This window comes from Diplotaxodon limnothrissa, linkage group LG15 (assembly GCF_057381915.1).
Source record: "Diplotaxodon limnothrissa isolate DT_005_m linkage group LG15, D_limnothrissa_male_GT1.1, whole genome shotgun sequence".
Lineage (NCBI taxonomy): Eukaryota > Metazoa > Chordata > Actinopteri > Cichliformes > Cichlidae > Diplotaxodon > Diplotaxodon limnothrissa.
This window is the reverse complement of record NC_140610.1, coordinates 14998842-15013660: the sequence shown is the minus strand read 5'-3', so window position 1 is coordinate 15013660 and position 14819 is coordinate 14998842. Positions and strand designations below refer to the sequence as shown.

The window sequence follows — 14819 nt, the reverse complement described above, 5'->3', positions numbered from 1 at the left end:
ATTTAAAATTAAACACTGTTCACACTTATCTTTCAAGCAAAAATAAATGGAGAACAATAATAAAGATGTAAGACATTGAATTTTTTCAGTGGCATTCTCCTTTAACATGACTACCGTATTTTTACATGAGCTAATAATCTCATAAAGCTCTACTGTCATAATAATAGTGTCGCTATAACCACATTTTTATGAGATTCGCATAATACAAAAATAATAAAACCATTTCTTTATATATTTTTCCGAATAGGATTAGACAGATTTGAGAGCGTGGTAATCGCTACCTGCTGTGATTCAGTTAATACAATCTACCTGTCACAGAACTACAGAGTGAAATTATACAGAAAAATCAAAGGGGCTGCTTACCGCTTTGGGCATTTTTCTGTCCTTTTCCCGGCTTCGAGCGAGGAACTGTCAAATAAAAAAAGGAGAGACCTGTACTCCGAGCGACTGCGGCTTTCACTGCGCCTTCCTGAAAAGAGAGAAAGAAGAGAAACGAGTTTCGGCCACTTCTGCGCTACTTAAACCCGACTGAGGATAGCGCGACACTCCTGCGGACTACAGTCATCAGGATGAATCACCCTGGAAACCAACAAGCCAACGGCAGCCGGATACAATAACATAGGAAGTGGGCTTTTCAGCCTTCAAATTAAGAGCAGTTGGTCTTACTGGTCATTGTTTTCTAGTAATCCCCTGAGACACTGGTTAAAAAAACATTAATCCGTCGATTATTTTTCATATTTATTACAATTATTATAATTATTATTACCCCTCTTAGTACTATAATAATACGAATTATCAATATCCTTCCACAAAACAAAATAGAGAAATCTTCAGTCTATGAGGAACTTCTAAACCTAAATATTTTCATTTGGAATAACAAAATAAAAACCCATGTTTGCATATTCAAATGGATGTATTTATTTAATTCACAGTGATCCATTGATGGGCACTACCATACTTCTTATCAGTGGATCAATGACGCGCTGTCACGTACGTGGGGTTAGGATAAGTGGTGACTCTAAACTGGTAGTGTGAATGTGTATCTAACACATATGGTTATCCATCTGTGTTAGCCAGCAACAGACTGATACACATTGACCTATACACCTATACACATTAACAAGGTAAAATGGTGATGTTGGTTGTTTGGCTTTTTTAAATTCTCTTACAGCCATTTCTTGTCTTTTATCAACGAATACCAAAAATGTCGCGCTTGAAAGGCTTTATTTTGAAATGTAACACCGGATATCCTGAAATCTTGCTTTACCTTAACACTGAGTCACACAGACACCATGCAGCTTAGCTTTAGTACAGAAACACACCTCAACCACTACCTTTAATAAACGTAATGGTCCCCACCCGTCTGTGGTTTTGGTCTTTTATTTTGAAGACGTCATTATCTCAAAAATCCACACCCCACTTCATATTAACGGAAGCCTTTCATGCTCAATATTTGCCTGCATCGCGTCACAAAGTCGATTAAAAAGAAAGAAGTAGACAACAGAAACAATGCTGTTTTACAGTGCATTTAGCGCAAGCAGTGCTCAGCTACAGTGTGACAAAACGGGACAAAGTGACGGCAGACAGGGAATATTTCACCGGGACTGTAATGTCTGCTCTGGGTACACACCCACACCGACGGGGAAACGACTCAAGCCCACTTTATGACACGTTCCACTTTTTCCACTAAAAAGATTTCCTAATAAAAATACGCGGTAAAAGATTTAGAAAGCGGGCTCCTAAACCCACGCTGTCTTAATGCTCCCCTTTGTGCAGAAGCTTCATCTGCGCCGCCCTCAGCCACATTCCCATTATAATCCCAAAGACACCTGTTGTGAGATTTGCCTGCTTTGTATAGTGCAACACAAACAAAGAGCGCAAAAATAAATAAATAAAACCAAACAAAGTCTTATTTTGCAGCTCTTCCATCTTGCTTTGCTGCCGGGGTCGGTCAGCAGGACGGAGGTGTTGAAATAAGAATAAAGTCTTACCAGAGATGAGACGGTGGTTTGCACGGCGGGTCCGCACACTCCCTCTCCCGCTGCTGCTCCAGTCAGGCGCAATATGGCGCTCATACATCCCTGTGTGCCGCCCTTGCAGGCTGCAGGGCAGCAGGGTCACCACTCGGGGCCCCTGGGACCCGTAAGGGAACTCTGAGGGACTTCCCAACAAAACCATTAATAGTTTCATTGATGTTTGATGAGCATTTTGGGTGTTTTCCCTGCTATAGTGGGGGATCTTGGTGGTTTGTCACAGGGCCCTCAGCTGCAACGTTAAGTGGGATAATAACAATAAATAAATATAAGTATGGTGTGCAATGGCTCTTATTTAAAGTTAGTGTGATGAAATTATGCTATTTAATCTTTTTGTTATTTAATTATTATTTAATTTGAAGGTTTATTTTTAAACTGTGCTTCTCTTTTATGACCTTAAAATAACAGCACCCAGTTAGACATGTTAAGGTATTTCTACTTTTAAGATAGTCAGTTATTTCCTATGTAGCCCAAATTTTCAGTGCATTATACGAAAATCGTGTAATAACATTCAATAACCACAACAAGCAACATAAACTTTTATTTTTCCGGTAAGTTGTCGTGTTAAGAGCGCTGTCACTTTGGCAACTGTCTTTTAATATTGTTTTTTTAATACTTCCTCAATTTAGAGCGCAAAGACTCAGGTGTCACCTGTCCTGAGCGCGGAGTTGCATCACTGCTGAAACTTTAACACGGGAAATAGCGCGTGTCATCCGCCCTGCGCGTGCTGTACCGAGAGCTGGCGTCAGAGGTGAACCGGCCAATGAGAGGACGGGATTAAAATAGACCGTATATATCGGAGGTAGACCTACTTCTCACCATAATACGAAACGAAAGAGCGAGGTGACAGTCCCTCCTGCCCCTGCTTCTGCTGTTACCTCGCTTTCAACAACTACAGCTTCACCAGCACCATCATCGTCATCACAACCGCTTTCTAAGCAAAGTCTACTGAAAATAGGTGTGTCTCTAACACCTGGAGGTTAGCCTGAAACCCATGAAACAAAGCTGGTACCAACATCCTCGCTGGTTTTTAAAGCAGGAGAAATTATCAGCTGCTTTAAATACATTTTCTGGGTGCTGGGATAATGGAGCCGAACAGTCACAGTAATGCAAAGCATTCTTGAATTTGCCTGTTAGAGCACCTGAATAAACTGTTTGCAGTCGGATGCCAGATGCAAATGGATAAATACACAGGAAGGCACTTTGAATGCTCTTCTTGAATATCTGGAGTTCCTTAAAACCTGTTTCACTGCCTGCTCTGCCGATGATAATCTTTTTAAGATTGCTCTTTGAACATTAGATTTTGGCTGATTTTCTTTCATTGGTATGTTGACAGCTCAGAAGCACACAGGAACTTAATTCAGATAAGCAGTAAATGAACAATTGTACTGCAGAACTGAACGAAAAAGCTTGCCTTCAAGGGGGAAAAATGAGGAAACCTGAACTTCAGCTTTTTAATAATTCTATTATCTTGAGGTTGTAACATGTTGTTTCTATTTATAGGTCTACAATTGACAACTATTGCATCGAATTCATAAGTGCAAAAAAGACCCACAGAACTACTAATCATTGGAGCCCAACTGTCAGTCTGCCCCAGGGCAGCTGTGGCTAACTGTAGCTTGCCTTCACCAGTGTATGAATGTGAGAGTGAATGAATAGTCAGTGCTTTAAGTGGCCCAAAAGAGGTGCCGGTACTCTATTTTTTTTTCGCCTCCCCTGAGGTAACAACAACTATATTGAATGGGTTTTATATACAACAGTCAACAGACAACCTTATACAAAATAATAAATCATTTTATTAGTTTGTGGATTTGCTTGAGCTAGAAAGAGCTACTGAACATAAATAAAATGTGCAAAAAGGTATTGAAATTTTTTTTTAACAAAATGTACATAAAATAAATTATAAACTAATTTGTATTTTGCTCTCTCTTGAGTCACTGCTGCTATCAGCAGCAGCACTTGTAAAGTTTTTTGTTTTGTTTTTTACACAAAATGTATATAAAATAAATTATAAAATAATTTGTATTTTGCTCTCTCTCTTGAGTCCCTGCTGGTATCAGCAGCAGCACTTGTAAAGTGTACCTGCAGAGCTTGGTAGTTCTCCCATACTACTTTCACTGTTCTCTCACTTGAAGCAACCCAAACATAATAACCATAGAACAGTAGAATATAATCTTGAGTCTTGAAGATGGTTCATTTCTTTACCCCTGAAAAATATACAAAAGCAGATTCAGCAAAATACAATCACAGTACACCAAATGAAAAATGAGAAATACTGTACAAATCATTTTACCTAGAAAAGGCTCCAGCACGTTTTGGGCTCCACTTTCCTTTCACTTTGGGCTTCGCAGTTTGTGGATGCTGCACTTCTCCTCCCTAGTGCCAGCCATGTCTGCACATATGTTTGTGCGTTAAACTGATCCAAGGGTGGTCCGTTGCATTTCAGGAAAATCATATTTGAAAGCCTTTTGATGTCGAGAGAGTTTCTTTTATCTGTCAAAGTATCATTCATTGAGCTGAAAGCTCGCTCGCATTCACTTGTTGATACTGCAATGGTGTGGACAGCTGTAAGAAGCGGCTTCAGGGCTGCTGGTGTCTTGGAAGCTTTAAGGTCTTTATACTCCCTAAATCCTAGGACACTTTCCCTCTCCCCAACTCTGAATCTCTGACATAAATGTCTGACCACTGCATCCCCATATTGAATATCTAGAGATGCAGGCCAGGAGTCAGACTGGAGGACCTTGATGTCTGAGAGGAGGTGACTATCTGTCTTTTCAGATGAGGTTTTACTGACATGCGAGGAAGTTGTTGGAGTCATCCTGCACTTAACATTTTCAGCCAGGCTATGGAAAAATTGGCCATGGTTGATTTTTATAACCCTCTGATTTTCATGCAGGCATACATTTCTGAAGATTTTCTCCTTTTCAGCTTCAATGGCAGTTTGTGTGTAGGGACCAGGTGTGGATACCATTGACTCAAACACCCGGATTTGTCGGTCCAGCTGCCTGTCGGCTTGATCCAAAGTCATGTCCCGTCTCTGGAGCATTCTTGAGAGGTCACTGAGTTCTGTGAGAGCGTCATACATGATGCCAAGATTGACCACAAAAGAAACAGTAGTGAGAACATCATTGAGTCCTTTGTATTTTGCTCTCTCTCTTGAGTCCCTGCTGGTATCAGCAGCAGCACTTGTAAAGTGTACCTGCAGAGCTTGGTAGTTCTCCCATACTGCTTTCACTGTTCTCTCACTTGAAGCAACCCAACGCACTGATAAAACACAGCCTATCACAAGGAGACGTTGTCCAACATTGTGAGCACTCTCGGTTAACTCCCTTTGGTTTTTTTGGTGATGCATGGTAGAGGGAGTAAAGCTGATCTAAGAATATTTTAAAGTGGTTGATTCCTCCTACCTCCTTCAAAACATCACAAACTGCCAGTTCCAGTCTGTGATTGGAACAATGCCAGACAAACAGGTAAGGGAATTTGGAACAAAGCTGCGCAGCAACTCCTGCTTTCCTCCCAAGCATCACTGAGGCTCCATCACAAGCAAATGCCAACAAATGTTCCTGTAGGTAGTGAGGGTCAAAGCCATTATTATGAAGACATCCTAACAGTGCTTCAGTGATGTCCTTTGCTGTGGTCCCCTGCAGCTCAATCAGTTCATAAAATATTGTGTCTGGATTTTCACTGGAAATAGCTGACCGCAGGCACACGACAAGCACAGACTTTCCACTTATTGTAGTGGATTCATCAATGAGCACACACAATTTTCTTTCATTCATCACTATGTCATTGACTACCTTCTTTTTCATTTCAGCTGCAATGTGATCCAGTATATTTGCACATGAGTTATTAGAGTGCAAAACTCTGCCCATCTTGACACCATTTAAGACTTGCAACTGGACATCTATTGGCATGTCTGTAAAGGGACGCCCATGCTTGCCAATCTTATAAGCTGTTCTAAACACATTGCAAGTTGAAGCGTAGTCAGCCTTTCTCATATCTTCAATGTGTTTTTGCATTGTATTTTGTGTTGCCTTCTCTTTTATTTCAACTGCTTTCTTGTGATAAATTGAGTCTCTGTGCTCTTTTATTTTTTTTTCGTAGTGAGTTTTGTTGTGCAGCCTTGTCCCTTCCAAAAGACGAGATTAAGCACCCACTCCACTCCTGCGACACTCTCTGCCCTTGCTGCATGTCCACGCGAGCACAAACTTGACTACACACACTACAACCCAACTTTTGATTTCTGCTGATCAGCCACTTGTAATTTGTGGAGAAATACCGGACTTGTGCTTGGGACCAACATTCTGGCCACTCATGCTCGCTAACGCGGCTGTTGTCATCGGTAGAAATGGTGTCATTCTCGTCCTCGTCGTCGCAAAAAGTGCCGTCGTCCGCGGCTGCGGCACTAGTGCAGCTTTCATCTGACCTGCAGCGATATCATTCTGGCTTGGTGGGGTGTCAGCCAGCGAGTCCTCTGATTCTGACCTTGTTCTTTTACTACTCAGAGTCTGAAGCCAGGAGAGCATATTAAGTGTTCATTGTTTTTGTATTTTAACAGAGCAGCTGTTTGCGCGTTTTACACAACCTCTCCGGACCACGTTGAGTTGTTGACATGACAACGGCAAAAGCGACGCATGCGCTTTTCACTTGTAAAACACATTGGTGTATGGGTAATGTAGTCTCTGCTCTCGGTGGGACGAATTGGGAAGCGTGCTTGTGAAGGGCGCTCTGAAAAGCGGCAGCGCAGCCAAACGATTATAACAGATGTGCAAATGAGAGTACCGGTACGCTAAAAGCACGTTCTGGGCGCATGGAGAGGTGGCGGTACTCTCAAGAGCTATATTTAGAAGTGGCGGTACTGAGTACCGGCGCGTACCGGCCCACTTAAAGCACTGTGAATAGTGGTATTGTAAAGGGCTTTGAGGGGTCCCGAAAAGCGCTATATAAATGCAATCCATTATTATTATTATTATTATTATTATTATTATTATTATTATTATTATTAACTGATATATCAAACAGGCCGATGTCATCATCTTTGCTTTTTTGTGCTGCTCCCTTTAGAGGTCTCCCCAGAGGCTCATCTGCCTTTATCTCATCCTATTCCTCATATCCTGTCACACCAACCCTCTGCATGTCCTCCTTCACTACATCCATGAATCTTCTCTGAGGTCTTTCTCTGTTCCTCCTCCACTACTATATGGCCAAAACATCTCAGCCTCACTTTTCTACTTTGACTCCAAACCACTCAACATGAGTTGTCACTTTGATATGCTGATTTCTAATCTTGCCCATTCATGCAACTCCAGATGTAAATCTTAACATCTTCAATTCCAGCTCTGCCACCTTCACCTTGGCCTCCTGTCTAATATCATTTGATATTAGCTATTTACCGATCTATCATATCAGTCATTTATGAACAGCCAATGAAAGACACTTAACTTAAAAAGTTAAGAAGAGCCACCCTTCAACCAAAGTATGAATGTTGACATGGCATAGTTTGTCCACCTGAGGGCAGTTATTACCTTCCCTGTTGGTAGCCTGGGTTTGGAGCCGTAAACAAAAACCAGTTCATGAAGAAAAACTTTTATTTGTGGTAAATACTTGTGTATAAATCTCTCTATGAATCAGACTTTTCTGACTGTGTCTCTTCCTCGTTGAAGCGCTCAAGTCTCTTCTGGGTTACATCGTAGATCATAGCTGAAACAGACAAAAACATGGAAATGTTTCAGTCACACAGGTGCAACCCCACCCCGTCCTGTTTGACTTCAGTGACAGCTGTAATGTTTATCACGCACCACTAGATGGTAGTCACACAATGCATGCTGGGGAAAAGTTTACAAGAAGTAAATGCAGACCTCTACCCTCCTGAACCAAGTTTTTTAGAATTTTTTTTTTAAAACTGCTATTTCCTCTCAATTATTTGCCCAATTATTATAAATGACTAATTTCATCAGTCATTTATAAACTGCACACATGGTCACCAGTCAAATCTAATGTTTAAAGGCTTTAAAACTTGCTGACCTGGGTCTAAAATAAAGTTTTTAAAAAGCCTTTTTTCACCTGCAAGGTGTACTTCCTCCACCCTCAGTGCTGTTACAGAATCCTCAAATAGATTTCAATTTGAGTGGCACGTCCCATTCTTTTCATTTCTCTGCTTTCTATTTGAGTTGGTTTGAACTTATAAAGCACTTTGAAGTGATAAAAAAAAACTAATGCTAAATAAAAGTATAATTACAGAAAATCTACAGCAATGATGAGTGGACTACAGAAAATGATAAGCTGGAAAAAAAAATACTTAAACATAGCTATGCAGAAGTTTTTGTTAAATATAGCAAATTTAGGTTTGCATACATCAACCCAAAAAATCTCAAAAAAAGGGATGTCATCAAAAAATGAAATAAAATAACTAATGTCTCTTACTGTCAAGAATCTCTCTTGCTGTGTATCTCCTTTCCACCCTGTTGTTCACCTCGTCCATCAGCCATGGGAAGAAATTAGTCTCGATATCTGTAAATCAAAACCACAGATATGATTCATCCGCAAAGTTTGAGAAAATTACCTTTTCATCTATTAATAGACACAGATGTAAGGAAATTACGCTTTAGCAACAGAGGGCAGCGGCACCCTCGTGTGTCAAGTAGGCCGACCTTTCTCCACGGGGTTGTAAAAGTAGCCGTGCCTTCTTAGTGAGGTAAAGACAGCGGGTAGAAGACCGGCCAAGTACTGCTGGGTGTACGCCCGGGCGGCGATCTTCTCTGCAATCTCCTTTTCTTTCCTCAGCACCTCCCTCTGCTGTGCAATTCTACGCTCCTGAGGGAGGAAAGAACCCAGATTAATCTGTTTAATCTGGCACCAAAAAACTCACATTCATGATGTCTGAAATCCTGAAATTCTCCACCATACCTAGCAGGTGTAAGCAGTGCACAAACACTATGACCTCTATTATATCTAAAAAATGTCAGTGAGATCATACTCATGTAGCTTCACTACAGGAGTATGCATAGTGACTCATAAATATGAATTTTAGTACTCAAACACAGTTAATCTGCTTCATCAGCACTGTGACATTACTACCATATCAGACTTGGTTTGATGACACTGTTTCTCTGGCAACATTATTTGTGCTCCCTGTGTGACTTCTTTTTTTTTTTAAAAGATGATGAATCACCACACATATCTACAACAGCTAATCTTGACAGGAAATAGATGTCTAAACTGTTCCCACTTTATTAGGTACACCACGCTAATAAGGGGCAGGACCCACTTTTGCCTTGAGAACTGTTTTGATTCTTCATTGTATGGATTAAGCAAGGCGATGGAAACACTCCTCAGAGATTTGGCTCCAGCTTGACATGGACCCTATTGAAATTTCTATGTTTCACCAAATTTGGACCCTACCATCCAAATTTCACAGCAGAAATCAAGATTGATCAGATCAGGCAATTGTAGCCAGTTTCCTGGTCTTAGCTGACAGGAGTGGCACCTGGTGTGCTTTTCTTCTGCTGCTGTAGTCCATCTGCTTTAAGGTTCATAACAAGTGATTCTTTTGATTGCCTTCATATCACCTCAGAGCAGTCTGGCAGTTCCAATGTTAATTTTGCCAACAACGATGCAGTTTCTTCAGCTTATCTAATTCAGGGTTATGAGGGAGCTGGGGCCTGTCCAGTAGTCGTAGCGGAAGCAGACCCTGGACAGGTTGCCAGTTTGTCACAGGGCTAACACAAAGAGACAGACAAACATTCACACTCATTGTCAATTTAGAATCACCAATTAACCCAACCCTACTAAATGCTTGTCTTTGGGCTGTGAAGAGGAAGCTGGAGCACTTAAAGAGAACCCAAGCTGATGATGGATTGAGTTGCTGGCCTGTGACTGGCTAATATTTGCATTAATGGGAAGTGCAACAGGGGTACCTATTAAAGTGGCCAGTGAGTGTAATTATAATAGATAACAAAATGGTACTTTAAGTTCAAAACTTAAAACCTGGTTAGCATAAGTCCAGTTGCATGTTTAGGGTTTACAGGCTGCAGACAGACATGTTTGGATAAAGAGACCGTTTCTAGAACTTGAATACCTTCTCCTCGTTGTGTCGTCTCTCCATCTCCTGGAGCCGCTGCACCTCTGCCAGCTCATTATTTCGAAGCTCCTCGAAGGCTCTTTGCTGGGCCTTCAGACAGGCAAGCTCCTCCTCCTCCATCACCTCCAGCAGAGACTGTTCGATTGTCTTACCCACCAAGACCTCCAACACTGGCTGCACCTCAATGTCAAAGTCAAACAGCTGCATAGGGCGAGTATAAAAAAGTGGTGTTTTACTGTGAATTTTACAATATTTAAAAACTTGTTTTCATTACTACCTTACAAAGTCAAAATAAATTAGCAGCACTTTTCTTTTTCAGTTCCACAAAGTTGGGCAATTCACAGGCAACAGAATTAAAGGCAAAGACCAACACTTGAGTCTTGATTACTGACAAGCTGATAATAAAACAGAGCAACATGGAATAAGAAAGAAAAATCAACTTCAAAATAAATAAACCAGAAAAAAATAATATTAAATGACCTCCAACCAGTGAATAAAATAAAATAATGAAACCCAAATTACAAATTAATATGGTTAAAAAAATGGCCTGTATTTGTATAGCGCTTTTCTAGTCCCTAAGGACCCCAAAGCGCTTTACACAACCAGTCATCCACCCATTCACACACACGTGATGGCAAGCTACATTGTAGCCACAGCCACCCTGGGGCGCACTGACAGAGGCGAGGCTGCCGGACACTGGCGCCACCGGGCCCTCTGACCACCACCAGTAGGCAACAGATGAAGTGTCTTGCCCAAGGACACAACGACCGAGACTGTCCAAGCCGGGGCACGAACCGGCAACCTTCCGATTACAAGGCGAACTCCCAACTCTTGAGCCACGATCGGCCCGGTTAAAATATGGTCAAAATGGTTAAAAAGCCAAAACAAAATATAGAATAACTAGAGAATTGTTAAAACACAGAAAGCAAAAATAACCAAAAGAAGTAACGCCTGTAAAGCAAGCTCATTTCTGCATGTTTGTCCCCTGCCAACTAAATTTGAAAAAAGGTTTTGCCTCAAAACATGCCTGAATGTATAGTAAATTCTGTACTTTAGTCTCCGAGCCAAAGTGATTGGCAGCCTTATAAAGAGAAGTCTAGGTCTGGGTTATTGGCTCCTCCAGAAAAACAGAAGGCAACAAACAGGTCTAACCTTTTTTTATTAGAACTATGTTAATGCTATTAAACAAACCTTCCACTGGGACTACTTACCTCTCCCTCTTCTATCTGTGTTTCGACATCTTTGCCAGATTTGGCAGGTATGAAGAGTGGAGTTGCTGGTCTGTCCAGGAAGGGGTCAGTCTGACACTCAATGTCCGTAGTTGCAATAATATTGCTCAGTTCTTCAAGGTAGAGCTCTGAAAATTAAGCAAGCTCATTATAAAAACTCCATGTTTTTGGAGTCAGAAATAATTATTTTACATGTGCCGAAGTTGTCCAGGGAATTATTTTACCAGTTTGTACATCAGTGTGTTTTCTGCCCTCCAGTGCTTCAGGAGTGTTGGGTCTAAATTGCTCCCTGGCCTGTTTTCGAGCGATGGCTCGTCTCCTGTTGGCCTGTTGTCTTCGTATCTCTGCAGGGTCTGGCTGAGCTGTCTATCAGTGGGGAAAAGAAGGAAAGAACTACAACCTACACTGCACAAAAAACAGAAAATGAATGTTTCACACTTACAGTTGGTAGGATATGCTTGGCGTACGTATTTCCTCTGACAACACGGCGATCATACATAATGTTTCCATAATGACGCTTTGTCCTGCAGGAAGACGACAATTCATTTTAATGCATGCAAAAAGTTTCCAACTATTTCCAGCACCTATAAATGTTCACCACTTCTAAACAACCATCAACTGCTTTGACTCTATTAGGTCTGTGGGAATTCAAAGGCTGAAAATCTTTCTGAAATATTTGCACATACCTCCCTTTATAATTGATTAAATGTCCTTCAACCACTTCAATTCAGTGTCAGAATTAGTAGAATTCATTTAAATCCCTTGATTTCCAGGTTCACACATGGCTTTTAAGTGTAGTCGCCATATTTTCAAGGAGGTCGGGGCTTTGGAAAGGTCATTCGAGAAGCTCAATGTTAGCCTGCTTCATTAATCCAAAACCAGTTTGATTTGTGTTCAGCATTATTGTTCAAGTTTCAGCCATGTGGCTTTTGATTTGAAGTGAAGTTGAAAAATTTGGAGGTAATCCTTCTTCATTATTTTTACTTGTATGCTGCACAAAGCGTGCAACTGGCAGCAAAACATCCCCAGAGCTTGATGCGACCACCACCATACTAGCCAGCTGGTACAGCGTTCTTAGGTTTGAACCTTGTTGGTGAACATCCTAACCAATTTCTTCTCATCTGAGGTAACCGTTTAGGTCTGGAAAAGTGGTAACACATTCTAACAGTTGTCTGAACTGATGATCCAGAAATCTGGAGTTGTATAGAAATGGCTCCAATCATTTTTATGCTGGTTAAAAGAAACTACCAGTTGTGCATAATCATGATTGTTTATTAGGTCTTGGCCTATTAAAAATGTAGTACCTTCAGCACCTACATTTAAATCTCAAAAGATACATGTATGATTTGAGCCTGTGTTTATACTTTTGCACCTAATTATTGGCATTAAAGAAGTATGCTGTATAATCATTTCAACATAGAAAAAAGAACAGTTCAAAGAAATCATTAAAATCCCAAAATTATAGTGCCATTCGTGCCTATGACGAGTGTATTTAAACTTCTGACCACAACTATCTGATTTACTCAATTATTCAAGTAACAGGATGCTTTAGCTCTCGGATTTTTATTACTTGTAAATGAAATATAAACTTCAGCTACTTTTTCTTACAGTCAGTAAAGCCGCTGTAGTGGATTTTATTTCCACAGCCAATATGCTATATTTCAGGTACAGTTAGCCACTTATAAGCTCGCATCTAAGACACCATGAACAACGGCACCGTACTCTTCAGTCGACGTCTCGCTGTACTTTGAGCGGTTCTCGACAGCTCTGGGGCGGCTGGAGAAGGTGTATGTTCCGCTTGGATCTCTGTGACTGTGTGAAGCAAAAGCCATCTTTCAGAAAACCCCAGATACTCTAGCTAACTGTTAGCTTGTTAATGTCAGTGTTTAGGCCTGACAACAAACGGTAACCAAGAGGATACAAACTGTTGTAGCAACCGTCTCCAGGAAGTGTACCATATAAGGTCCATTGAGTCACTTCTTTTTTTCTTTTTTCTTTTTTTGGTTTTCGCTTTCTAATAATACAGAATGTAATAAAACCAAAAGAGTCGGCTTTTAAAATTAGCCCTCTGACATAAACGACAAATTCTGTTTAGAATTAGACTTTTTTGGATTAAACTGTAGCCATGATGTAAGATTTTTTTTTCATGTCTTCAAGACATGTGATGGGATGTGTTTGAACTTTAACCTTTTTTGCCAGCTTTAAGATCAGTTTCATGCCACATGGTCATGTGGTCTAATAAGTTGAAAGTGTATGTCTTTGTATATCGTCTGTCACTTGTATAGGTTTCAGCTGAGCATGTGTTGTAAGTGAAGGTCTTGTGAAAATCACAAGTAAAACATAAAGTCAGCTGTTTGTTAGTGCCAAGTATACAGCTCATAAAAATGAAAAGAAAAATGGGTCAAAGGACTTCATCCTGATACCTAATGGAGAGTCAGGGTGCCGTTGCCTGCTTGTAGACGTTTGTGCATCCCTCTATGGATGTGCCTCCCCAGACCAGCACCGACCCACCACCAAATCTGTCACACTGAAAGATGTTTCTGGCAGCACAACATTCTCCAGGGCGAGTCTGCTCTCATCTGTGAAAAGCACAGTTTCTAGTATTGTTTCTAGTATTCTAAAGCTACTCCCAGTGTGGCACCACAGTGCAGGGCAGTGAGCACAGGGGTCACTACAAGATGTCAGCCCCTTAAGTCACAATCGTGAAATCTGTTTCTGATTGTTTCGTCAGAGACATTCAAGCCACCAGTTGCCTGCTAGAGGTCACTTCGTAGCTCTGGCATTGTAGCTCTCTCATCCTGTTCCTCCTTGCACAAAGGAGCAAATACCGGTCCTGATGGGTTAAGGACTTTCTACACCCCTGTACAGCTCTCCTAGAGTAACTGCCTGTCTCCTGGAATCTCTTCCATGCTCTTGAGACTGTGCTGAGAGACACAGCAAGTCTTCTGGCAATGGCACGTATTGATGATTTGAACTATGCTGTGCACCATCTGTAGGGTCCAGATATCGCCTCATGCTGCCAGCAGTGACAATGCAAAACTAACCTTTAGAAAAATGCAAAACTAATAAAAAAAAATGATGAGAAAAGATGAAGAAGGGGAAAAAAAACCTGTGACCTCCACCTGCAAAACTGTTCCTGTTTCAGGTATTGTCTCATCGATGCCTCTACTGTTAATTTCATGAACACCGAAGCAGCTGAACCTGATTAAAACCCCCCTCTGCGACTTAACTGACCAGCTCAATGATCCATTATTTATTTATTTTTTAGCTGTGTATATAAGTAACTGTACATCTTCATGTCTTTATCAAACTGCTTTTATTCCTATGATGATTGTACTTTGTCTCAAAACTGAGCTAAATTAAATCATTCCTCAACTAAATTCCTGAGACTAAAGAGAAGTGGATTGTTATCTTTTTGCCATTAAAAATGCTTCTACTGTAACGATTTTTCTTTAAGGTTTCAATTCTTGCTGTGAT

The 14819-nt window shown here is 40.9% G+C and overlaps 2 protein-coding genes and 1 pseudogene across 3 annotated transcripts in view; all 3 read right to left on the bottom strand.

Moving 5' to 3' along the window:
- Positions 1-2056, bottom strand: part of ezrb (ezrin b) — a 30309-nt gene extending 28253 nt beyond the window's left edge. Inside the window, exons 1-2 of one of the 2 annotated variants that reach the window (XM_085373461.1) lie at positions 1992-2056; positions 364-469 (exon numbers count right to left, since the gene is read on the bottom strand). In XM_085373461.1, the coding sequence (XP_085229587.1) occupies positions 364-375 (12 nt within the window). In that variant the 5' untranslated portion in view covers positions 376-469; positions 1992-2056. Of the gene's footprint in view, positions 1-363; positions 537-1991 lie in introns of those variants that run through there. The other variant, XM_085373462.1, reaches the window with a different exon arrangement.
- A 2270-nt stretch (positions 2057-4326) lies between these two features.
- On the bottom strand, positions 4327-7446 carry LOC146617283 (E3 SUMO-protein ligase KIAA1586-like; annotated as a pseudogene).
- A 207-nt stretch (positions 7447-7653) lies between these two features.
- Positions 7654-13174, bottom strand: rsph3 (radial spoke head 3). The gene is made up of 8 exons (XM_085373201.1): positions 13065-13174; positions 11785-11866; positions 11567-11708; positions 11325-11470; positions 10111-10314; positions 8684-8846; positions 8457-8543; positions 7654-7733 (listed from the first exon to the last, which is right to left on the bottom strand). The coding sequence occupies exons 1-8, from the start codon at positions 13172-13174 to the stop codon at positions 7654-7656; spliced, it is 1014 nt and encodes a 337-aa protein (XP_085229327.1).
- Between the last annotated feature and the right edge of the window lie 1645 nt (positions 13175-14819).

What these genes read in the sequence shown, in the direction of transcription:
- rsph3 (XM_085373201.1), bottom strand. Translation starts at nt 13,174, where the DNA reads ATGGCTTTTGCTTCACACAGTCACAGAGATCCAAGCGGAACATACACC. An exon ending in GACGACACAACGAGGAGAAG is followed by an intron (nt 8,847 to 10,110) that starts GTATTCAAGTTC and finishes TTCCTCCCTCAG; the next exon opens with GAGCGTAGAATTGCACAGCA. An exon ending in AGCAAGAGAGATTCTTGACA is followed by an intron (nt 7,734 to 8,456) that starts GTAAGAGACATT and finishes TGTCTGTTTCAG; the next exon opens with CTATGATCTACGATGTAACC.